The sequence below is a fragment of the Hylaeus anthracinus genome, unplaced genomic scaffold (assembly GCF_026225885.1).
Source record: "Hylaeus anthracinus isolate JK02 unplaced genomic scaffold, UHH_iyHylAnth1.0_haploid 11985, whole genome shotgun sequence".
NCBI classification, from domain to species: Eukaryota; Metazoa; Arthropoda; class Insecta; order Hymenoptera; family Colletidae; genus Hylaeus; species Hylaeus anthracinus.
This window is the reverse complement of record NW_026534333.1, coordinates 6,856,057-6,880,360: the sequence shown is the minus strand read 5'-3', so window position 1 is coordinate 6,880,360 and position 24,304 is coordinate 6,856,057. Positions and strand designations below refer to the sequence as shown.

The following is a 24,304-nucleotide window of genomic DNA, read 5'->3' as shown; positions in this document are numbered from 1 at the left end:
GGAACGATCATCAAGAGCACACCAATTATCGTTTCTCGGAGGAAACTCGCTAGGAAATGGGGAACCGGTAACCGTTCGCAACGTGTGCCAATTTAGTAGTAATTGTCACCCGAGCGCAAAAGTCTTTAGTGTCTTTGTTTTTCCTTTTCTTCTTGTACGGTGGGTTCCAGAGGAGGACCGGAGGAACTCTAACCTACGCACTAACGGGACCAAGACAGCCGGAGGTTTGGGTTAAAGCTGGTACCAAGGCTACTCGCCACTGCCGAGGTGCACTCGACCAGGGCGTTGGGATGACCGAGTCGTGAGAGGAAAGAGCAAGCGAGCGAGCCGGGGGAAGGAGGGAAAATATCGCCGGAGGAGTGAGCTCAAGACGGGTATCAAGATTGCACGGTCTATAAGGGAATATTAGATCGCTACGGATGAAATGTCGGATTTTTACTGCGACGAATTGCGACGCTTTTTACGATAACGCTGTGTGAATTATTAGAACCGCTCTATCTTCTATCTTTCTTCTACTTTCCGGACGGGAGACGGGCTAGAGGAAGTCGGGACTAACCAGAATCGTATTCGAACGAGACCTCTGCTTAACACGTTGGTTGCCGCGCTAATACTCTTGAAAATGTTTACTGCGATTAAATTTTGTTTGCAGCCTATTGGAAACTATTAAGGGAACCGAAAATTTAATCAACAAAATAATTTCCATCATTTTCTAACACTTTTTGTCAGCGTAGAGGCAATTGTTCGATTCCCTTTTTAAAAAAAGATTTTCCCTGGGATCAACGTGTTAACAATTTATTCGCGACGCTTTTGTTCCTGTAAATATCGCGGTAAAATAGAAATATTACAGCATCGATTACCTATTTTAATCGCGATCGTCGATCGTTGCTTCGATTAAAATTTGCCCAGCCCTGGCACGCATAATGAGACGAGACGGTTCACAGATTCCCATGAATAGGAGCAAATTGCGCGTGAAATTCCCGCAATCTTCCGGAACAAATTGCCATCGCGAGAACTGAAATGTTTAAAATGAACGCGTAAAAATCTTGGCAGCTTGACCGCTGAGAGCAGAGAAGCGGGCGGCAAATCAGAAACGAATAACGGTGGCAATTAATTGGTGCTTTAAATTAAAACGCGTCCAGCTGCAGCGTACGCCAGTCTCTCGGAAACGAAAAAACTCTCGCGTTGAATCGTCAACAGCCGAAAAATCGAGCAAATCATCGCGCGAAACGTCCGACATTTCGTGCGCACCGATCGAACAATGTTCAGGGATTTCTCGCGGATCCATCGATTCGACTGTACCTACATACTTCTCTTTTTCGCGTCATACGTTCCTGTAATCGCCCCCCTCCCCAAAAATTCAACACTCCCCGACTTCCTTTCTTTTCTTGCCTCGTCGTTATCATCGCAAACCGAAAAACCCGAATGTGTCCGAGTTTATACCGATGCCAGAAGTCGCGTTAAGGGGGTAGTCTGACTAGAAACTTTGAAAATGTCAATTTCCCTTTAGTTTTGTTGCATTTTCCGAAAGTTCTAGGCGCGAACCCAGAACTTTTCGAGGCAACGAATCGGAGTACACCCTTAAACGAGAGTCTCGAAATCGAGACCAGAGACGGAGCAAAACGTTTATTCGAACGATCCAAGTATTTGTATCAGTTCTCATCCACGAGCGGCAGATGAAATGTTGTTTATCCTTTATTCGTTATTCGAATGTTGTATTTGGATAGGAGTTTTGCCCATCTCTGGTGGGGACAAACGATAGCTGCGGAGAAGAGTTGGTGCACGGGGAGAGAGTGCAGAGACTCGTTTGAACTGACGGGGAATATTCATCGGCTGTCAGCTCGGAGGCACGGCCGGGCGAAAGCCTCCTCTTCGTCAAAGCCGAATAATTTATGTACCGGAGTGCACAGCTTCGCTGCCAAAAATTTCTGAATGTATCCGGTGAATGTTGCAAGAGGCGCGTAATGAGACTGGCGAATTCTCGCTGAGCTTAAATATTTGCGTTTGGGACGTTGGTAGGAATTTTTATCAGAAGTTCGACGTCATATCGACGAGATTCCCCACCTCTATCGCTCGCTTTCATAAACAGAATAGAACATCTCCTAAAAAATTTGAAAGTTGTTTCGACGATTGGCTGAAATGAAACGCCCAGCCCAGGAACGATGGGAATTTTTCATACCTCGTAATCTCGAGCAATAACGATAACGTCAAAATTTTGTTGCCGACGATTCAGAACACATTTGCAAATCGCACGGATTATTCCACGACCTGCCGTCGACTTTGATATAGAAAATGTATCGAGCTGCTTTGAACAACGTTTCCATGAAAATGGTGCACTCTCAAAAATGGAGCCGATACTTCTTAGAAGTGACTTTGCATTGAGAGGTATAGTTGCGGGATTTGTGTCTTCTGAGAGCAACATTCGACCTTTTGTCCCTCGATATAAATATCCAATTCTCCTTCCGCGTTGCACTCCGTTGAAATGTACGATTCAGACTCTTACGATTAAACATAAATATTAATTTACAATCGCTCCATCAATCGGATAACATCGCGTACCATGAGAGGTAGTATGTCAATCTATAATCATGGAAACGCTTATCAAAGTACGAAAATTAATGAAAATTTAGCAACGTTAATTCGATGATATTCTATATCGCTAATTGAAATTAATTCAGCTCCTGTCGTGCGCAGGTTAATCTCGAAACAGGAAAACAGTGTACAGATTGGAACGATAAATGATAAATCGCTCTTGTTCCAATGGGTACGTGTTGAACAGAAGACCTCGCGAATATAACCAAATTTTTATAGAAAATCGGTAACGGTTGAACCTCACCCAAAATTCGAAACGTCATTTCAGCCATTAGAAGCAACTTGCTAAAAAAATATTTGGATTCGTTTTGGTTTACACGTCGCTATGACTCTCATCCCATGCGTAGAAATAAATTAAAATCTGCCGAAGAATAACGCACACAGAATCTCGTTTTCAATGTACAAACGTGATACAAGCGACGGAAGGATGGGGGATCTTCGATGTACACGCACGCATGCACACTTATAACCCTCAAAGTTTACCACGCACATACGCCCACGTACGTGTAAATATTCGGATCAACCGTGATCCAGGTACGAACGATACAGGCAGCTCCGCACCTATCCGTTTCAACTGTTTTTCGAGGGTGTTTTCTATTTATACGATTTTCGCAATCCCTTTCGAAACAAGACGAATATAAAACTTTGAAGAGGAAATCAAATTATAGATTACTTTTATTAATTTTTCAAGAACAAAAGTCGCATTTGCAGAACGTGTTAAATACATTGGATACACTGCCAATCGCGTCAAGCGATCCTGGAAATAAATTAAAACAATTTTTTAAATATTCTTTTACTTGAAATATACGCGTTTCAGCAGCGTTTGAAGGAACAACTTCGACGGGTAATCTTCCTACAGCCCAAAGGTAAACAGTGTTAAACCAAGAAAGTTCAGAAATGTCCTTTGGCAATCATCGTGTTACCGAGGTTCCCGAGTTTGGATAATATTTTCGTACGTCGCTCGCTTTGAATCGAATAAATAGAAAACAGCCTTTACCGTTTAACCGTTAAGGAGCTCAGAAGTCCTGAGTTGTCGTATCAATATGACGGCAGCCACGTTTCAGATCGAGATTCCTTTCGAAACCAGTGATATCGTTTCGCGAGTATCCACCTTCAAATTTCACGATACATACGGCTCTTTTGCACATTTAACGCGTGCAAAAAAAAAAAAAAAACTCTGATAATTTAAGTAAATCAAGTCATTAGCATTCTTCACGAAGAACGATTACGTTCTTTGGAAAAATCATCATCCTAGTCCTCGTAAACGCAGTACATCGCCATTGAATTTTCAGCGAAATTAGGTCATCCACGTAATCGCAAGAATACAAAATTGTAAAATTGATTTAATCCGTCCATCAGATAGTTCATAAATATTACCAGCGGTCTGGTTCTTAAATTTTGAAACGAGCAAAATCCAAAGATACCGTGCCACGAAGGGGGAACAGAAAATGTTCACGGTGGCACGAGGTGTTCGATAAACAGGAACAATACGGAAACGTCCTAAATATTGATACAGATGAATATAAAAAAGACTAAAAGTATAAGTATAAACTCACGAAGAGCTTGAAAAACTTGTGAACGCCGCGATACGACAATAATTTACTCTTAAAGGAACGTTACTAGTCGACGGTACTGTAAATGCGAAAGAAAGTAGCGAGAACGAGCAGGAAAGGATAACGTAAAACGATATCACTGGTATCAGGGATTTCCCGCAACGAACGAAAAGACGTTATGTAATATCGTTCGTGGTGCGTTCGAGGAACAATGAAACCGAATCCCAGTCGAGGATCGACAATTTCGATGGAAACCACTTACCGCAAGCACGGCCGCATCTAGTCTCCCACCCACACACGTACACGAACACTAATAACCGAATACACTGCAGTTGGTAGATACTTGCCCGCGCTGAAAAATGTTTGCCATTTGCCGTTACCATAAGCCAATGCAAAGCGTGATTTTAATTCAGAAACTGTGTCGATTGGTACTCGATCGATGTATGCTTTACAGTTGCGATTGTCGAGCGGGATCGAGAATTGTATCATTTCGTTATCATCTGCTGCACGAGTACAAGTAGAACGAGTTACTCATCTCCAACCAATCTCAAGTTAAAGTGGGCAGGGTGTGTCTTCGTTGGTTGCCGTCCCGGGGGATTTCTTCTTCCGAGTATTATTAAAGGCAGAGAATCCTTCGTTATTTTAATCGCGGTAATACGCGGCCACGTTCTTTTTCAACGAAATTGCAATAAGGTCTTAGCACAGAATGAGATATTTATCCTTACCTAACTTGAATTTCATTTAGGAAAGGTATTTCTTGCTTTGCCAAACTTGGTGTCGGACAATTTTGCTTAAATTCGACTTCCTCGCTTTCTTCCCACGGTGCGCGGAATTTTCATCCCCGAGACCAATACACTCTGACTTTTTAACAATTCCATTGCCTTTCGAGTCGAAGATGGCTATCGGCAAATGTAGAGCATACATTGACACGGGTATCGTCGCAGAAAGTGTGCTTCTCTGCGCGCGTGTAAAGAAACTTTCTCGAGAACTTTGTTACTTCCGCAGGAGACGGGAAGAAAAACGTGTAGCTGGAAAAATTACTCATAAACTTCCAGGAAAGGGAGCACATACACACACACACACACATAGACACGTTCACACGACCGTGCGCGCTAGGGCGCCGTACATAGGCACCAGAGGAACCGCAAACTCGATTTGAGGATCGACTGCCGCCCCAGGAGAGCGCACGTACACGGACACAATGGGTACACGTACGCATGTATATATGTATGTATGTATGTATATCGCACGATGCGCACCCTGAATACCAACGGGACCAATCGACAGCCCCCTCTCGTGATCCTCGAATTGCGTTTCAAGAAAAATTACGCTGTCCTCCGCTGCCTGCCAGAGCCTGCGATCCTCCGCGTCTGTCAACGTACACGTGTACAGCAGGGAGAAAAAGAGAACAGTCCTAAATTAGGGGAATTATGCCATCACCGGAGAGTAGAATTCGAACAGCGACGAGACATTTTACCCACGAGGGCTGACTATTACTTTTCAACCCGAAAGCTCTTTTTTTTTCTGCGCAGAGAACGCATGTGTCACCCGTGGACGACAGCGTCCCTTACTATTTCACGTGGCATGGATATACAAGGAGACGATATTATCCAATAAAATATTAGATTCTAAAAATTTGAACTTCTTAAATCATCGTCGTAAACCTCGCCACGTGGGTTTTGTATACCTCGCCCACGAGTGCCTCCTACAGAGGTGGCTTGTCACATTCTTCTCACTCGCGCACAATAGATTCCCTCTGAGGCACAAATGTATATATTTGCACACCAGAGAAGGAGTATCGGAAAGATGGCAAAGCAGGTGGCCGAGAGGAGGGCAGAAGGGAGCATAAAAGAGAAACGAGTCAAGCATATCATAGCAGCCAATAGGGTGCACCGATCTCGTGGATCGACGAGAAGAATTGTTTCAGGATTTCAGTAAAATTCAGGGGGCGAACCGGTGACTCGAAAAACGTCACGTGAATTTAAAAGAGCCTTCGGGAATACTCGAGGACAAACGGGGCACAAAACGACAGTAATACAGGGGCACGTTCTCCTTCAATTTTCATTATTCGCAAATGAAAGATGAGCCGTCGTAGAGGCAACCTTGCAAAGAGTGAAATACATTTTGCGACTTTGAGAAATAGAAATCAGTTTGTACAGGAGTCGGATGATACCTAAAGGGTTAATGAAGAAAATATATAGAACTAAAGTAAAATAGTAGAGAAAACCTCATTTTCGACGTATCATAATAAAAAAGAACGAAACAGGAGAGAGCTTTACCTTTGATCGATTAGAAATAACAAGAACGGTAAACTCTCTAATGATATTAAACGAAAACACAAAAGAAAACGTAGAAAACAATGAATAAAAAATTATATTACGAGAGCGAAACTCTACATTGAAAACACTGGAAGAGCTAACTCATCAAAGGTAAAACACGATTGACACGGAATATTGAAACCATGTACGCGATTAATTCACTTTTGTGGATGGAGACAAATTTTTTTCTCATCGCAGACAGTACATGTAACATTTAAAGAAATTTTGTACTCGGTGTTGTAATAGCCTTATGTCATGCGAACCGATGATTTGTATGTAATTTTTAATTTCAATTTGTACGTACGATTTACAATTTATGCTCGCTTTGTAAAATGGTTATCGTTTAGCGTATGCAACATTTGCAGCTGTGATATTCTATGTTTATCGAAACGATTGTTTGTCAGCTATGTAAGTAAAGTTCATAGATTTTCACGTTTTTATAAAATTCGAATTAATTTCTTGTACAACAGGGTATACAATTAGTGTACATATTAAAGAAAGTTAATAAAAAGAGTAGATGAAAAGAGTAATGAGTAAACTTTTTTATATTCATCTGTTGAAGACGTCAACATAAATGTTCGAAGTAATACAATTCACGATTCTAGAAATATCACGTAACAGTCAACGAATGGAAATATACAGTAATAACACCAATAAGGGACTGGATAAATTTGCGAAATAATGATAACGTACGGTAATAAATTTTGCAGCGTTTACTAATTAATTATAATATCAAAATATGGATATACCGAGGTGCAGTTTAAAATATGAATTTTTATTTCCAATGAGGACACACTGCTTTAATATTAATAAACTTCGAGCAATATTGCAACGAACTAAAAAAAAAAAACTAATAGAAGCCAATTTCAAACTGTAACGACTAAAAGCGTAGAATTGCGAATGCCCGCATTTCATGTTTTTATCAAACAGCTACGATGTACACTTGTGGTTTCATATGAAAAGGTAGGTAACAAAATTGTAGACCTTTTTAAAATCATATGGCCCATAGAGACCATACACTGCTGCTCAAAAGACCTGGAACAGTCGCTTGTGGAATTGAAAACGTCACGTGTTTACGTTGACGGATAAACATTCGTTGAAAACGACATTTGTTCGAAGAGTTTTGACCAGCAGTATACATACACGCGGGGAAAGCAAGCAGTCTGACATTGCATGCAAGCAAGCTTTGCGACTACCGATACATTGTTCCATCGACGATGAATAAATCTGCCGGATGATCGGCAAACACATTCTGCATAGTGAAAGGAATCCAATCGCTGACAATGTGGTCGAGTGTAATTGACAGATCCGTAATTGACAGGATTGTGGAAACGGGCTCGGAGAAACGAATGATGAGATAGAACAGAGAGTAGATGGGAACGTGTGCTAACAAAGTTGTATGCAACTCAAATTATAAATATCACCTGAATTTTTCTTCGTTGATGTATGTAAGACCTGAATTCACACTTTTCGTTGGTTATGCACCGAACGTGCGACATGAAATATTAGTTTATACGAGAGGAAACCCTTCTAGTGCACAGAACCCCGAGAACACGGTTTAACACTACGTAATAAACGTTGATAACCGTCGTATAGCGTGGATTTTCCACAACATTGTTTCACAGTAGCTTGAGTGGAACTAATGGGGGATTCCCCTTTTGCATAATAAAAGCTCTTCCTCCTAAGCACTGAAAAAAGGAAACTGCAGTTATCGACAAAGAGGATTTACTCTCTTTTACAGGTAGTTTGTTTAATCCAGTCTATAAAAAGTATGCAGTAATTTGCATTCGCTTAAATTTTTGTTGTAAACTGTACTTTATGAATTTTCATAGAACGAACCTGTCGTACAAACGAAAGAAACGAAGCTGAAAAAATGATATATGTATATAAAATTTCTCCTCGAAAAAGTAAAATCTACGCTGCATAAGTTCCAAAGCGATTGTATTTTTCCTCCGGACTTTTTAAAGCCGTGTGAAAACGCGTGATACGATCGAATTAATAGAGGCCTGTACTTGATAAATATTCATGAACATCTACTACTCTAACAAGTAAGTATTTGATCGATCTGCACGTGTCATAGGTAAAAATTAGCATTTAAATGCTGAAACGTGCTGACACATGTTTCTCGCGGTTCGTGTGTCAGCATTTCACTGCATGCTCGACCGGAAAATATATACACGAAAGACTTTGCAAATCGAAAAATCACTGTTACGAATCCGGGAGCAAACTGTCCGGCTCTCCCTTCGTTGTGTAATTTCAGAACGATGATAAGAACATTAATGTTGGCAGAAGGAACATCTACAAAGAGATTCTTTTCCATAGATGCTTTTTCCTTTCCAATATGTTATTTGATCCGTGCAAGCCGATATAAAACGTTGTCAACCCTTGTGGTTCGACCGCTTGCTAATAAACATGCAAATATCTTAAAAACTTGTTATATTTTCCAAGTGACGGAAGACGAAGTATTATCTTAATCACGATGTGACGAGAACGAGAGCACAATTTCACGGGAAAGTGGCGTTAATGACACTGGAACGTAATAATAAAAGGAGGAAAAGTGCAAGTCGAGTGGCTCCAGGCCGCTTCGCATTATTCTCCGAAATATTAAATCAATCAGCTCGAAAATTACGATTCGACGCAAGTTGAACGCTCACTCGATGAATCAACAACCGTGCGAGACCGAAGGGTTAAGGGTTGCTATAGGACGATTCAACCCGTACGTCCACGGATCGACGCGACGAGACCTTTCAAAAATCGAAGAAGGCATGTTCACCGTCTTGAGGCTTTCGCGTTTGTCTAGAGGCCCTCGACATATTCCAAAAAAAAAAAGGGAACTCTGATTTGTATAATACGTGCAATTTTGATACAGAGTGCAGTACTATCGCGATGACGTGGTTATCATTCGTCGAATAGTCTCTACTCAAGAAATTCGTAAAAAACAAAAATCACTAGTCCATCTAGGAGATCCGAGTCAGGAGAAATATCGTTCTCCGTACCAACTCTCTGTACAAAGTAAGAGTGCATACAAATTTCTCAACTATCGTTTCCGTGTAAATTCGAGGCCCAGCTGGCCCACCCTGTGATAGGGTCCGCAAGAAACCCACCACCCCCCCCCAAAAAAAAGGAGGCAATTGCATTGTAGTGAAAACACAGTTCACCAAGTTCTCCTAAATAGTACACATATCACGGCGCTTTAAAAATCGAAGAGAGCCGACAATGGCGCAAAGTAGTTTCGTTAAATCGGATTCGCAGGGGTAAACTGTGTCCCCTCCCGGTGAAATAAGGGAAATAAAAAAGAAAATGAGAGAGAAAGAGAGAGAGCGAGAAGAAGAAGAAAAAGCTCATTACGAATTAGTACAGTACGGTATCAGGGGAGCGACACGTGCTGTATCCGAGGACTCTGTATAGAAACCTGTACACAACTGATTCACACGAGCACACACGAATACACACAGTCACAAACACGCGAACATATATCCAAGCAATCTACAGAGAGACACGAGTTCAATGACCACCGCCCTTTTACAAGTTTTATCGGTCCTTTTGACTTTGTAGATAGGGATTCGACTTTTCTTATACGGCAGCGACGCCGACGACGTCTGCGTCGAGGATAAAATGACTTCGTCGTTACGCAGAAGTCGTCATCGTTGGATCATAATTATCGCTAATCTCATTATCATTATTATTATTCATCGTTACGGTTACACTGCCAACCTTGGAAAGACTGAGCCCACCTGCTGTTACGTTGACGAAATTAAGGAGAGGGGGGCTGGTCGAGCCCACGTTTTCCATATTTTTGTTTGGAAAACGTTTTTAAACCTTTTAACCGCCGCACTGGGGTATACTCCGTCTAGAATAATAACATGCTACAGCGTTGTATTGTACGACGTAGCGCAATATTGTTCTAGATGTGCAAATCGAAGAAGACGTCAGGCATTCGAACTTGTTGGCTTTTGTGGTCAATTCCGTGAGATTTTTTTACTTCTGTATTTAATTTTTACACGTATTTATAAGTGTAATTGTTAAAAAATGAATAGCCAAGTTGATCCAACACGAAGGCTTTTTTCCTATCTCTGAGTGATCCAACAGCGAAGAGGTTGAGAACTACTATTTTAAGATTAATAATAATTTTCGCGCTTTTTAAACATCAATCTTAAACACGTAAGCGACAATAAATAATTTTTTGGAAATATTTTGTGGCGAGAGGAATAACATGTTTTTAAGATTTTCTAAACGGTGAGCTCGACAAACTCCCTCCTCAGTCTTTCCAGGGTTGATAGAAAAGAAGAAGAAGAAGAAGAAAAAGGTGATGGAACACAGATGATAAATGATGAGCTCGTAACGTCACGCCGTAACGTGTTCTGGTCGGAGCGTGTTTCTTTTGAAATTCCGGCGTGACGTAACATTCATTATTGTATTAATAGCATTATAATTTATTCTTGTAACATCATTATCGTTATCGCTGCGATTTCCGTGATCATCGTCCGCGTCTGCCGCGCTAGTGGCCCCTCGAGGACGCGTTTTTTGGCTACCTTTCAAGCTGAACCCTCGAAAGGAAACGAAGGACATGGAAGATGAGACGTTTTCCCGAAAAAAAGGTAGAAACAGGCAAAATTGCATTTTCTTCATATTAAAATAAAAATCACATAAAAAAAAAATTTATATATTATATAAATAGGATTTTATTAGTTCAACGTGGTGTCCATTCTGCGTTTGAAATTTTTCTTTTGCCTGTGTCGATAATAGACAAAATCTTCTTTTTATCTTGCTTACATTGTACGCGTTGTTCTAGATTCGTGTCCGAATAAAAATTTTGCTCGTCTTCGAGGGAACCAGGGGCGAGATTTTGCGCGCGTATCGTGGCCGATGATCGCGACGTGTAATCGCGAGAAATGAAGCGGAAGAAAAAATAAAAAAGGCGAATTATATATCTATTATTGTATCGAGAGTTGTGCGCTGCGTTTGTGATTTAAGCTAGTTCGTTTGTAAATAAAGACTATTTAACTCTTTGACATTCGTGTCTCGCGCGAGTCTTCGATTCTCACTTGCACCTCCCAAGACGTCACATTTTACTTTACGATTATTCCAATAGATCCATTCTTGTTCTATATTATTTTTAATAGGCCAGATTAACATTTAACAAAAAAAAAAGGATTATTCCCGTTTTCTTTGGCTGTAAAGGTAGTGCAACCCCTGCAGACCCAAACTACCCTTTGAGGCATGGAAACCGAGAGAACCTGGAGTCGTAGAATTTTAATTGGCTATTTCCACAGAGAGCAGAAAGGCAGACATTTGGTTTTGTAATGAGAGCCCCAACCCTCGCGAAAACATATTTTGAATTTATCTCAAGATCTACTTAAATATTTTTACGTTTATTTTGATGTTTTCCACCGTGCTCTCATTCTTATTTAACGTTTTTGCGTAGATCTGCGTGTATAAATTCTAGGTCGAGGTTACTATGAATATGTCGGTGATTCGTTGAAATATGAATATATTTTCGTGACGTTTGCAGCTTTATTCGTAACTATATTTTTCTCTTATCGATACTATATAAATAAATAAATAAGATAAGAAATAAGAAAATATATACACAGCACACGTATCGGTCTAAGCTTAAATTAAACGTTGAAAATAAGGTAATAAGTCAGATATATCGAAAAAAAAAAAACGAGTATGCCACAATTGGTAACGAATTAATCTCCGTGTGGAACTGACGCACGAAGCTATGATCGATCGAACGAAGGGTATCAATGTTCGGATGACCTGTACGAATTTCAGACTCGTACCTTTCCACTAACCGAGCCCATTTATCATTAGCTCGTTCAAGACACGCATGGTAATTGTTCGTACACGAGACACATGCCAATATTGTCCTCCAGCGTGGTTCCTGTGTCCTGTCCACTACCAAAAGCCACCCTTATACGAAAGGGCGTTGCCCAAGTCTCCACGCGGCAGTTTCCTTCTTCGTCCACCTCATTTTGATCGCACAGAGAGTCACCACAGTGCTCTAGGTTGCAAATTCCAGCCTCGTTGTTCCCAGGCTGCGGCAAGTAATTTATGAAAAGCCTTGAATTACTAAAAAATAATTACTAACGCAAGATATAATTTTCCGCGTTGATAAAGCAAAGTTCTTTTGGCTCGGACGTTGCTTCTCCCATTTTTCGCCGTGTAAATCATAATTTTTCGCATTGCAGAGGTTGCACGGACCTGCATTATGCATATTGTCTCGAAAACTTCGGTCATGAAAAATGGACGACGTTAAGAGAGGAAAACAGGTTTTCCTATGTTGCCGCAATTTATAATGCGGAGATTTCTTTTTACAATTTACAGTCCGATATAAATAACGAAAGCAATCGTACTCGGTGTTTGTACGATACTCTTATGGGTGGTAACAATGTTAACACTAAACCTACCGGCGTTCATTTGTAACTATTTCTATCGTATAGGAATTGTACACAAAAATTTGAAAACGGTCATTTGACCGGTCGTGGTAGATTCAGTGTTAATTGATTAACGTATGTATTGTAAAAAGAAAGAGAGGTCAGTGTTGGGTTAGAGAAAGCTTCCTATCGTAAATAAGAATATGGACAACGTCTAGTAGGTACTGTTTGCTTGGTCACAGACTCCGCAGAGGCTGATTAAAACGTCTCGCGCAATTCCCCTTACAACTCCTCCCAGGACTGATCTCTCTATACCCCAACAATGCAACCTCATTCTCCAAGAGGAAAAACCGAAAAAAACACAATTTTGTAAATTTACTACCTTCTCCAGATCCCCCAGCGTTCCGCTAGAAATAAACCAAAGAATACTACCGTGATAAATTCCTCGAAGTCACAAGGGATGAGCACCCTGTCCCTGCACCGTGGCTGCCCGTAAGACTCCGTGTTCATCGAGACGGCGTCTTGCATCGTGGGACTCGAGTCGTTCATCGAAGCAGCAACTTCTTGTTCCATGGGATTCGTTCCTGATCCTTCCATATCCACCTCCGTGTTGTTCACAGAATTGTCATCGTTGGTCGTGTTCTGGGCAGTGGAGTTTCCAACCGAGTTCTCATCAAGGGACGCGTTGGCGTTGGTATTGTTGGCGTTGATATCGTTGGCGTTCGTCGCCTGCATCCTTCGAGGACCGATCCGGAAGGAGTCCGGCGTACAAGGTACGTAGGAAATCCCGCACATCCCTCTTTCCTGGCGAACGCAGATCAGGTAATCTTGGTCCGCAAGGAATCTGCCGTTCGACAAGTAATTGAACGTCTTCAGGGTGCCGTTGACGCCATGGTAGTGCTGAAGACATCCGCTCGGAGCACGCTGCTCGAAAGCTAGTTGAACGATTCGCATCTCCCACATGCGAGACTGCAGATCGCTGGGTAAGCGAAAGTCCAACGTCAGGGACTGATCGTCTTCGTCCAAGTCTACGTATACTGGAAACAGGACGATTCGATTCGATGAAATAATTTCAAAGAGGATCGAAACGGAGATTGACGATGAAGTACGATCATTCAGATTAGTTTTCGCTAGTCTCGGAACGGGAGTTATTTATTACGGAACGTAACGTTTCGACGTCAAAGTCGAGAAAGTTTCTCGGAGGTATCGTTTTTCAGTGTTCGCTGCCAGTTATTTCTCTTTTTTTAAAAAAACGTTACGTTTTTGCTCGAGAGATTAATTGCTATTTCTCGCTTTTTCGTTGCAGCGATGTTACCAAGATTTTAATCGTGATGTACGGAGTTCTCGCGAAGATTCATTACTCGGATTCGTTTTATTAATCACCCGGGAAGTTTGTGAAACTTCTCTGAAAAACTGAAACAAAATTTGAAAGCTGTTGATCTAGTAGTTTTCTTAAAATAAAATGTCAAACGTGGTCCCCAAAATCAGTGAGACACTTAATCCATAAATCCAAAGCACAGTTTACACGTTCTCGTCCGAAGTCAAATATTTGTCTGGCGACCGACGCGCGACGTTAGTACCTGCAGCCCCCGTGCCGTGCGAATACTTTCGTCCTTCTCCGTATATATGCAATTGTGGCGTAAATTATAAATGTTAATGCGAAGCACGAAGGAACTTCTACTTACAATGCTGGCCACTGTTCCAACCGCACATTTGAAACACGCTCCTACCATTTCTGATTTCCATGATATCTTCGTCACATACGCCCGTCCTAGCGTTGGGTTGACCCTACGACGATCGATAAGTCTCGTGAATGAACAAGCCGTGCAGTACATGCGGGCGATTTTTATCAGTCGACCAATACACGTATGTATGTACACCACGCTATTCGAATACTTAAGCCAGTAGTAGATTGTGACCGCTTTTGATCCGTCGATGTATATTTTCACGGCTCATTAATTAACCATCGGGAGACTCGAGAAACGGGCAAAAGAGTTCTTTCGATGAATTGCCTCGTTTAGGAAAAAATGAGTACTTTAATCGAGACGTAATTAAATTGAAATGGTCTAGTATCGAGCGATATTTTACTCGTTGCCTGTGGAACGTTTACGCAGATTTAAGGCGTTCGAATAATCGAACCGTTTAAAGAATGCTAATCGAATAGTGGAACTTCAAACGATTGCCAATAACGAACGAATGCATTATACGGGTTTATCAATAATCGAGGGCTTTTCGCTCACTTCGTTTCAAAGATAAATGAAAAACTGAAATGTTAGTTTTTCTCTTTGCTCTTTTCCTGGTCGACCGGAATGGTTGCGGAGACTTTTATTAACTCGATTATTGAACGACGTTTGATAACTGCTCTCCGAATGTTGATATTTTTTCTTACGACCGAGGCTCTGTATCGCTTTTACTCGTATCTGTTTATAGCTTCCAGGCGTGTGCATTATTTTCGAAACTGTTTAGCGTAAAAGTTGCTTAAATTAACATGAACTCCGAGAAGATGTACAAGTTCGCTGGAAGTCCATTAAAAATTCTGAATTTATAACTTAATTTACCCTGTCGAGGAGAGTTTCAAGTTTCATCTGCCGCGCGATACAAAAGAGCCTTTTGTATTATGAAATATTAAAGGAAAAGTAATCGCGAGTAACCGCGCGAGAAGTTTGCAACACGGTTAACGAAACAAAATAAAATAAACCTTCCGTGATTCTAATGCGAGCGGAAGAGTTACGTTACTCGATACAGTGTTTTTACGCAGTTTATTATCAGTTTCTCATCGGTGATCGAATTCCGCGAAACTGGCGTGTTTTCTACGGCTCCAAGCGCCGCTTTTCGCATTTTTGTCGCGAACAAAAACGAATCCGAAAAATAACAGCTCTGCGGTTTTTCAGAACCGATGGCCGTTCATGGGTCTTTTAATGGTCATGATTGAGTATTTAAATTAATACAAGTTTTAATCGGAAATTGTTGATCGAATTGTTGAAGTTTCTCATGCTCGAAGAGAAACTTGATCTTTTTTTACACCTGTAAAGGCTGTAAAACATTCCCATGTAACGAATTAAAAATTCATTCGTTTCGCCCCCGTTTTCCAATTAATTTCTAACGACCCTATTACTTGCGTCGACACACCTGAATTTTCTAGCGAACACGTCTCCTCCCCCCTTTGGGGATCGTGAAATATCAACGAAGGGAGACTGTGGAGAACGATGGAAAGGTATTTCGGTTACCGAACCGTCGAGTTGGCAATTAAAGATCAACAATTCCGTCCTGGGAGCACATCGGTGCCCCGTGTCGTGGTGGTCAGTGATGTTTGCTTTGGGGGAGGGAAATGGGTGTCGCTGAAATCACGAATGCGTAGTATTCTGGGGTTAACATGCCGTTAGTGGAGCAAAGAATGATAGAACTGCGTGGCTTACTATGTTGAAGTGGACGAAATCGATCCTGAGCTGGCTGACCTGCCTATCGATCTTCCGTACGACCACCGAACAGTTCATGGGCCAGTCGATGAGGTTGGGAAAACCAGGACTGATCACGTAGGTCAGATTATTTTGCACCTCCTCCGCGCAACTTGCCGTGACTGATGACATAAGAAAAAAAAAAACAACAGAAAACAAAATACTAGGGTCTACGCAAGGAATTATTACACGATTATGGTGTCAAAGAAACGGATAAAACTGAATTACTTGTCTATCAAACAAAAACTTCAATGTGTCAATTTTAATGTAAATTCTCTATTGTCCACAGATTTTAATAACAACTCAAGCTTTAATAACAAACATCGACAGCAAAAGTATGTCTTTCTCTGACGAAGCGACGTACTCGCTTCCGTTAATTTTTGTTTCCACCGGTTCGGAATACAAAGGAGTTAATTTCTTAAGGAAACGAAAGGCGAACGATGCGCAAAGCATAGAGGAGGAACAAGGGGGGCCCAAGCTATTTGCATGCAGCGCGGAAAATCGTTCTTCCGCGGATAACACCGGCTCGAAAATATTGATCCAGTTTCAGCCTGTTCTATGGCCGGGAAACAATGAATTCGAGTGCGTTTATGTGGTCAGAGCGTGCCGCGATAAACGTGCATCGATAAAGATTTATTTTCCGTTGACTTTTAGGTACTTCCGTGTCTCGGTAGAATATCGCGAATCAACGAATTCGCGAGTCGATTACTCGCCGAAAATATTGAGAAGATAACGTTCGTAATTGTCGCGAGTCCGTAGCCGCTAGAATCGAACTAATACGAATCAAATCATCTGTTGATTTTCTTTCGACTCAGCGTATTGGTACAGCATTTGAATTTTATCTTCCACATCCCTTCATAGAGCGTCCATATTCGCGAACTATTCGAACAATCGACCATTGACCGTGTGCACCGCTCTTCTTCGTTCTCTTATACGCCGTGGATATTCTGATATTTTTATGTTCCCGTGGTCATGATAACGGGAAAAGAAGTTTACTGTACTCCTACAACAGGAAAACTGTGACAACGGTACACGATGAATTATGATGCGCGACGCGACATTACTTATACGTGTACCGTGTTTACGCGCACAATGCGACAAAGATTAATGCCAAGAAACCAGTTTCGCGCCAAAAACACGCGAAGAGATCAACGATTGCGACTCGAGATTGAACAACATCTGCCCGTACATGTTTTCGACGCTGTTCGAGTAAATATATTAGCGATGATTCACGAAAAACGACCATCGTTCGAACTTAGAACGTCCAACACCGTTAGGCGAGGAATCGTATTCCGAGAAAAAAAAGATGAAATCGTTTTGATCGTGAGAAAATAATGCCGTTGAAAGCTGGACCGACCGACGCAATTAACATTTTCGGTGCACAATTAGCGCGAGCTAACTGGAGGAGTTTCGTCGCGCGAAACCGCTAACAGGCAGTTATGAAAGTTCATTTTGGGAAAGTTCGAAATTTTGAGCAAACCATTTTCACGGCGGATTATTAATCGCAATGTGACGCTCTCGTAAGCAGCCCCAAGCTCCGATAATGAGTTCACATTCAGCCATTCAGCGGTCGTTTAAGAGTCACGGGGACTCTATTCAGCTGGCTCCGACCCCGAGGAAACGGTTAGCAGTTCCACGAGGACATTTTTCTCCCTCTTTCGCTCGGAAAACAAGCCAGTGGGCAACCTTAAAAATTGATAGAGCGGTGTCTCTGCGGAAAGCCGTCTCGTTAGGTCTTTAAGACCTAACCTTTTCATTGCATCTTTTTATTTCGTCTTTCTTCAACCCTCGTCCGTCTTCTTTTATCGAGTAATATCGAGGCGACCAAGAAAATATTACGCATCTCAATAGTCGGTTCCTTTTCCTCATCGCGAGCTTTTAACGATAATTCGTATACAAGTATTTGATTAATTTTTTATCGTGAACTTAGAAACAGTTTTCAGCCGATCCTGAGCCACGGATATTTTAAGATAGCTCTCCATGCGAATTTAAAGCAGTCTCGTTGAAAAACAAGGTCGAGGCATTCGGAAACTGGTCGAAACTGCGTACTCGTTTCTAAACAGCATATCCAGTATGCATAACTCGAATGTAAAACAGGAGATCCGATGATTGTGGAATCGTCTGCCGCTACAAACCGACAATTGAAGGATCTGTACCCTCCATGCAAAATACTTTCTCTCCAAGTCGTTCGTAAAAACGATCAAGTGGTAATTAAAATGCGGCCATCGGAAAGATTATGACACAGACCAATATTTCTTCGTCCAGGTAGGCGGTAAACGGTACAATGTTCAAGGTTAACACTTTTATGGATACGTTTCGAGATATCGTTCGAATTTTACCGCTATGATTGAAGGAGAAACCGCTTTCGCATGTTTCTGTCTGACTCATTAAGAAATGTTGTTGTATATCATCGGGATTGACGAAGTGTAGTTCTGAAAGTGAAAAACTAATTTACATTAGGACGTGAAATAGACAAAAGTTTTATTTGGAATCAGTGTGAATCACGTGAAATACCGACGTCCATTCACGTTATGGTTTGCAAATAAATTTCTAATAAAAGAAGTTTTGAAACTAATATCGCACCGTCGCTCAGAAATTCAGTACACGTTCAAGCCACAGCAATCTAGAGCGAATATCAACATTGTATTCCCTTCGGTTACCCAAAAACTCTGATTATATCGAAACTTTTCCAATTTCTAAAGAGGTTCGATATACCCTCCGAAATACACGTAAACCTCTACATTTTGCTCGTTTCTTCAAACCGATATAATTGTTCAAAACTTGTCACTCTACGTTACAGCAACATCCACTAAGAAGTAAAAACATCTTTACTTCTCGGTTCTTTCATTACTTCGACGTGTCACTCGTTGATAGCTCGTGATCACCGATAAACGAGAGCGGAATCGCGATTGTTTCCAAGGACGTGTTCACGAGATCTTGGAAGACGATCCCAAAAAAACAAGTAATTGGCGAAAAGGTCGACGAAACGCGGAGACGATCATCTATCTGGGACACACGAGCGAGTCGCCAGGCAATTAAATAACTGTATAACTTGTGCCGTACATTCTCCCTGGGCACGCGAGCTTGTATCAGCCGTTCCTCTCGTTCCTCCTGTTTCTCCTGTTCTTTTTCCAGGTTTCTTATCCGCGCTCAAGGAGAACGCGTTCTTGGAGATCGTTCCCGTCGACGCCGCAGCTATCGTGATACCGTTAACCATAATCGACGTTCACCATAACTGAATTAATGCCGCAGACGCCGGTACACGGAGTTCGGTCCCGACCAATCGATTGATACGGTAAATATTCGAATCCGGTGACACAATTTTTGAAAATCGTCTAAAATTCTGAAGAATATTCACTTCCCATATTGCCAATTATCGCGTTAACGAAATACATCGAAAGTGTCGATGATTGGGTCACCGTCCAAATGAAATGCAAATACCTTATAGAAAGCGAAATCGGATGTCTGCTCGAACGAAGGTATCGACGATTTTCCAAGTAGGACTTCGAAGTGATGGCGATACAAGCCTCTATTTAAATTAATTAGTTACAACGTTACCTAAATATTGTAATCGTGCACTTGTTTCTGTTACACCTCGGTGTCCTTGTTCTACACAAAATGTACCGTGTAAAACGAAGCTACGCGTTTGTTCAGCGATCGCAACTTATTCGATTATAATCGTCTAACGTATATAGAGTGTGATAAAAGTTTTCCAACACGAAAGTGGTAAAATCTTTGAGCAGGTTCACTCTAGCGATATTAATGGCGGTATACATCGCGTAGGAAAGTTTCAAACACGATATCCGTGAAATGTTCACGCGAAATGAAAATAGAACGTGTACGTGCTTCCATACAGAAGACTGAGCAATTTGCGATTCGCGGTACACGGTGTAGGTGGGTAACACCCAGTGCAGATAATGGAAGTTTTATTTCATTTTCAGGATAAAAGAAATCCGTGGAACTCTGTTAGCGCGTGTGTTTGCATACACGGTGGAAATTTCATCGTTTATCGTGACGCGTGGTATTACGTTTGTAATACTTTAAATGGAGCCCGATTTTGGAGCGACCCTACGTGACCCGCGTATCGACTTACATATTGGAAATCCATCAGTGCTATATTGAATTCGAAAACGTTTCCCGAACCTTTTCATAGAAAATCAAATTTGCCCGAAATACGTAACAAATGTATTATTGAATGAGTAATTCATAACACGCGACATCGTACAGTACGGTGGATCTGAGAATGTTACATCGGTCTGGTAATTCATGGTTCCTGAATATTTTCTGTACAGTTTTAATAAAATATATATCCAGTATCGAAAATTTAACAACATAGCAAACCGTATACCGAACAGGTAATTAACTCCTGCCACCGGTGTGTCGTTACATTCGATTGAGTAATAATTTGCAATTTTGATCGCGAGTAATTAATTATTTGTATTAGGCAAACGTTACACCTGGAATTCTGGAATATTAATTTGTAATTTGTGGCGTAAAATAGAAATATAGTAGAATATAATGCAAACATCGAATTTACGACAAACTGGCAATCGTTATCAAATTTTGTCCATGGAAAAATGAAATGCAAAAATTTTCAAAGTATTATTGTACATAAGGTAGAAAATCAAATGGAGGCAATGTATATATTTTTTGAGTGAATTTATAAAATTACCCGTTCCCCTTTTTCGCGTATTAAAAGCTGTACATCGACTTCAAATAAACTACACGGCAACATACGAAAGCTCGTCGACAGATGAAAATGTTTCGACTGAAACTGCATTGACGATCAAAAATTCTAACAAGTACAGAATCGAATTGTAAAATAATGCTCGTAAATTGCTCGGATGAACTATTTAACGTGAAATCTATAAGAGCAACGTGTGCAACGCACTTTATCGCTTAAAAGTCATTTCGATTCGGCGCGAGTTTGTATGAATTTTAACAGCCATCGGAAGAATGGAATGAAATGGAACGTTGATCGGTTGAGTAAATGAAAAAAATGCATTACACGCAACGTGCAAACGCCCCCTTGGTTTAATCACCGATATCGAACGAAAAGCGTACGAAATTTTAATCATGCTCAGGGAACGATCGGCTGTTGTACGGCTGCTGGATATTCCTGTCACAGAATCTACGAAACGTTCACACATCGAATGAATTGGGAACAACAGTTTGTACTTACATATGCAACACACGCCAAAGCCAAGTGCACACGGTCCATGGGACTTCCCCTGCTGAATGCGACACTCATACGTGTTCATGCATAAGCCCTGTCGCCGTTTGTCCTGGGATAGGCACTCCTCTTGCACGGGGGTGGGAAAGAAGTTTAAAACTGGAAGAAAATTGCAAACGAGAACACGACGATAATAATAAAAACCTCTAAACAAATTTTTCTTTTTTTTGCCCAAATTTCAAGGTCTTCTTCAATTGTTACATGTTCGACAAACATATGCGATACATACACCTGTACCAGTATCCTTGAAGAGGTTAAATAATTCTCGAATAATTACCTATTTAAGACACTGTTAGAATTCGTGAGATTTCAATGGGAACGAGAACCGTTTGCCTGCAGCGCTCTTGTAATTCATGAATATTATAATTAACGTTACCCGAATCTTGTCCTCCGCATGAAGTGTAGCGCGTGACACTCCATGCGGTGAAATCGTATTCTAATCAAATTGCTAAACACAGGTAATGAATAAACAATCGACGGAGTAATAAATTCGTAAAAGCTTTTCAGGTGAAGAATTATTAAACTCTCTTTTTTATCGCGGAGTCAAAACGAATAATTTATAAATGAAAATTTCGACATAGTTTTCGTCGACCCTAGGCAACTGTCTCTCTTTCGGATGCTACTACTCGGAGTCCTCTGCAATTAAAACCTATCGGTTGTATAATACTATTACGGTTGTTGATTACGTTCAACTGTAATTAGACGCGTCTGCCGTTTCATCGCAATTAAATCGCGATACATTTGTATTTTGTATAAAAAATTGTTTTCAAAACATACCCTACAGACTTTAGGATTAGACGGAACAAAGATAACAGAAAGATAATGACTGCGTCAGAACTTACCCCTAGAGATGGAATACTTGTCAAAAATCGTCCCGTCGGATGGCCTCGACGCGATTTGGGTTTGATTAGGTCTCGGGGCGAGACTCGGCCACAGATTCAAGCCCATCAACGACCATTGATGCGTGTTTAATGGGAAGACGATCAGAGCGCAAACACTGCTCGACACACGCGATAAAACACTCCACCGCGCTTCCGTTGGGAACACGATGCTCGTGAGCGCGACGAGTTGCACAAGGGTGATCGGAAGATGCCTGAGGACCATGTCGACTATGATGCGAACGCATCCACGTGGTTCTCACGAATCTTTGAAGAACACGAGCGAAAGACGATGACCGACTGACTGACCGTTGCACCAGCCACTTGAGACCTAGCACATGTTGGGCCCCTACTGCTACAGTTGCTTCAACTATACCGCTACCGCTGACTTGATCGCAAACGAAGGACTCGATCGAGGAACGGTCCAAACGATCAAATCTTTTACGATCCGAGTTCGTCATTTTTTCGAACGTATATACACTCGTAGGAAGAATTTCCCTTCGTTTATTTGTTTTCATTTCGTGAGCAACCGTAACCGGTAACTTTAACTGCGGCAGTTCCTAATGAGGTGATTACAAGTTACAAAAAAAAATATTTATGGCATCCTTGATGATGGCTTTTTAAAATGTTCTCGATGCATCTCTGTATCTTTATGACGACGCTCCTGGACGTGCCCCGATAACTGTCCAATTGGAAGAATGGAATGTTTTATTACATCTGATCCATGCACTAGAATTTTATGTACAGTTACTGACATAAAATACCACGGACTAGTTCAGGATATCCGTCCAATTTTATGAAAAGTGTCTGTGTAAGCACGAAAATGCTTGGATGTATGCGTTTTCACTCATCTGCCAATAATAAGGATCCAATTAAGGCTTCGTGTCTAGCTTGTTAATCGTTGAAAACACAGGTAAATGTAGCCAGATGAGAGAAACCGTGGACGCGCAGACATCGACTGATTAACTTATAATTAGTGTAGTTCAGGGTGATCAACGCAAAAGCAATGTCATCTAGAACACGCATGGGCAACCGTGGCCTCGCGGGATGAATGTGGCCCGCGGTCTACGCAAACAATTTATAGGAAATACAGTTTCGCTCCAAAAGACAATTTTACAGTTCTTGTTACGTGACTATTTATTCCGTTAGCTTTAATAAACAAATTCGCCTTCAACCTACTCCGTTTAACGAGAAAGTATTTAGATACTCTTTTTTAATCTTTTTTTATCTTAGCTTCACTCAGGAGACTAACTTTTTATGAATCTTCGATCAAGACTATTTGAATGTATTACGAACTAAAGGTTGCATGATATTTTAAAACGATTATACTTACATTAGTATAGATTACGATAGGCAGTATTAAATCACAAGTTAGCAATGAACAGTCTTAAAGATCAAGACATTCGCTGAGAATTCATGAAATGTAACATTTATTTTCCTTCGCGTGATAAAATCTTTACGAATGATAAAAGCGGGATATTTACGTCGCGTGTAACCAGAGTCACGAAACCATCAACGTCAAGTATAACAGTATTGCATTTTAGATTTTATCTATCATGAATTTCATAAATTTGCATATTTATCAATCGTTTGTTAAAGTATGAAAAAATAAAAGTTGTAAAAAATAATAAAGTTTTTCTGAAATTTCTTGGCATGGTATGTTTCTTACTTGGCATCTTTTAAACTTTTCCCTTGATACTAAGGTTACTATAAAAAAACACACACACACACACACACAAAGATGTCAGTAATAGTAACGAAAAAGGTATAAATTTCTGTAAGATTCAAAGTAATCTGTTTATGCATAATTTTGAAATTAGCGCGTTGGTAAGAGCGTTTTCTACCAGAAATGAATTACCGAACGAGACCTCTGTATGCAGGCCAGTCATGCGCAGATC

General features: G+C 41.0%; 2 protein-coding genes across 2 annotated transcripts in view; one reads left to right on the top strand and one right to left on the bottom strand.

Moving 5' to 3' along the window:
* The window catches only part of LOC128886977 (potassium voltage-gated channel protein Shaw-like), a 38,550-nt gene extending 31,260 nt beyond the window's left edge, over window positions 1-7,290 (top strand). The window contains exon 6 of the mRNA XM_054142306.1: window positions 171-7,290. Within this exon, the coding sequence (XP_053998281.1) occupies window positions 171-235 (65 nt within the window). The 3' untranslated portion in view covers window positions 236-7,290. The remainder of the gene's footprint in view (window positions 1-170) is intronic.
* A 4,629-nt stretch (window positions 7,291-11,919) lies between these two features.
* Window positions 11,920-23,704, bottom strand: LOC128886979 (uncharacterized). The gene is made up of 6 exons (XM_054142311.1): window positions 22,371-23,704; window positions 21,478-21,627; window positions 16,257-16,417; window positions 14,526-14,628; window positions 13,273-13,877; window positions 11,920-12,501 (listed from the first exon to the last, which is right to left on the bottom strand). The coding sequence occupies exons 1-6, from the start codon at window positions 22,630-22,632 to the stop codon at window positions 12,283-12,285; spliced, it is 1,500 nt and encodes a 499-aa protein (XP_053998286.1). The 5' UTR covers window positions 22,633-23,704; the 3' UTR covers window positions 11,920-12,282.
* Window positions 23,705-24,304: the final 600 nt, after the last annotated feature.

Coding starts and splice junctions, on each gene's coding strand:
- LOC128886979 (XM_054142311.1), bottom strand. CDS start 22,632: ATGGTCCTCAGGCATCTTCCGATCACCCTTGTGCAACTCGTCGCGCTC. Junction 16,418..21,477: donor CTTTGGCGTGTGTTGCATAT/GTAAGTACAAAC, acceptor TTATGTCATCAG/TCACGGCAAGTTGCGCGGAG. Junction 12,502..13,272: donor ACTTCGAGGAATTTATCACG/GTAGTATTCTTT, acceptor TACTTGCCGCAG/CCTGGGAACAACGAGGCTGG.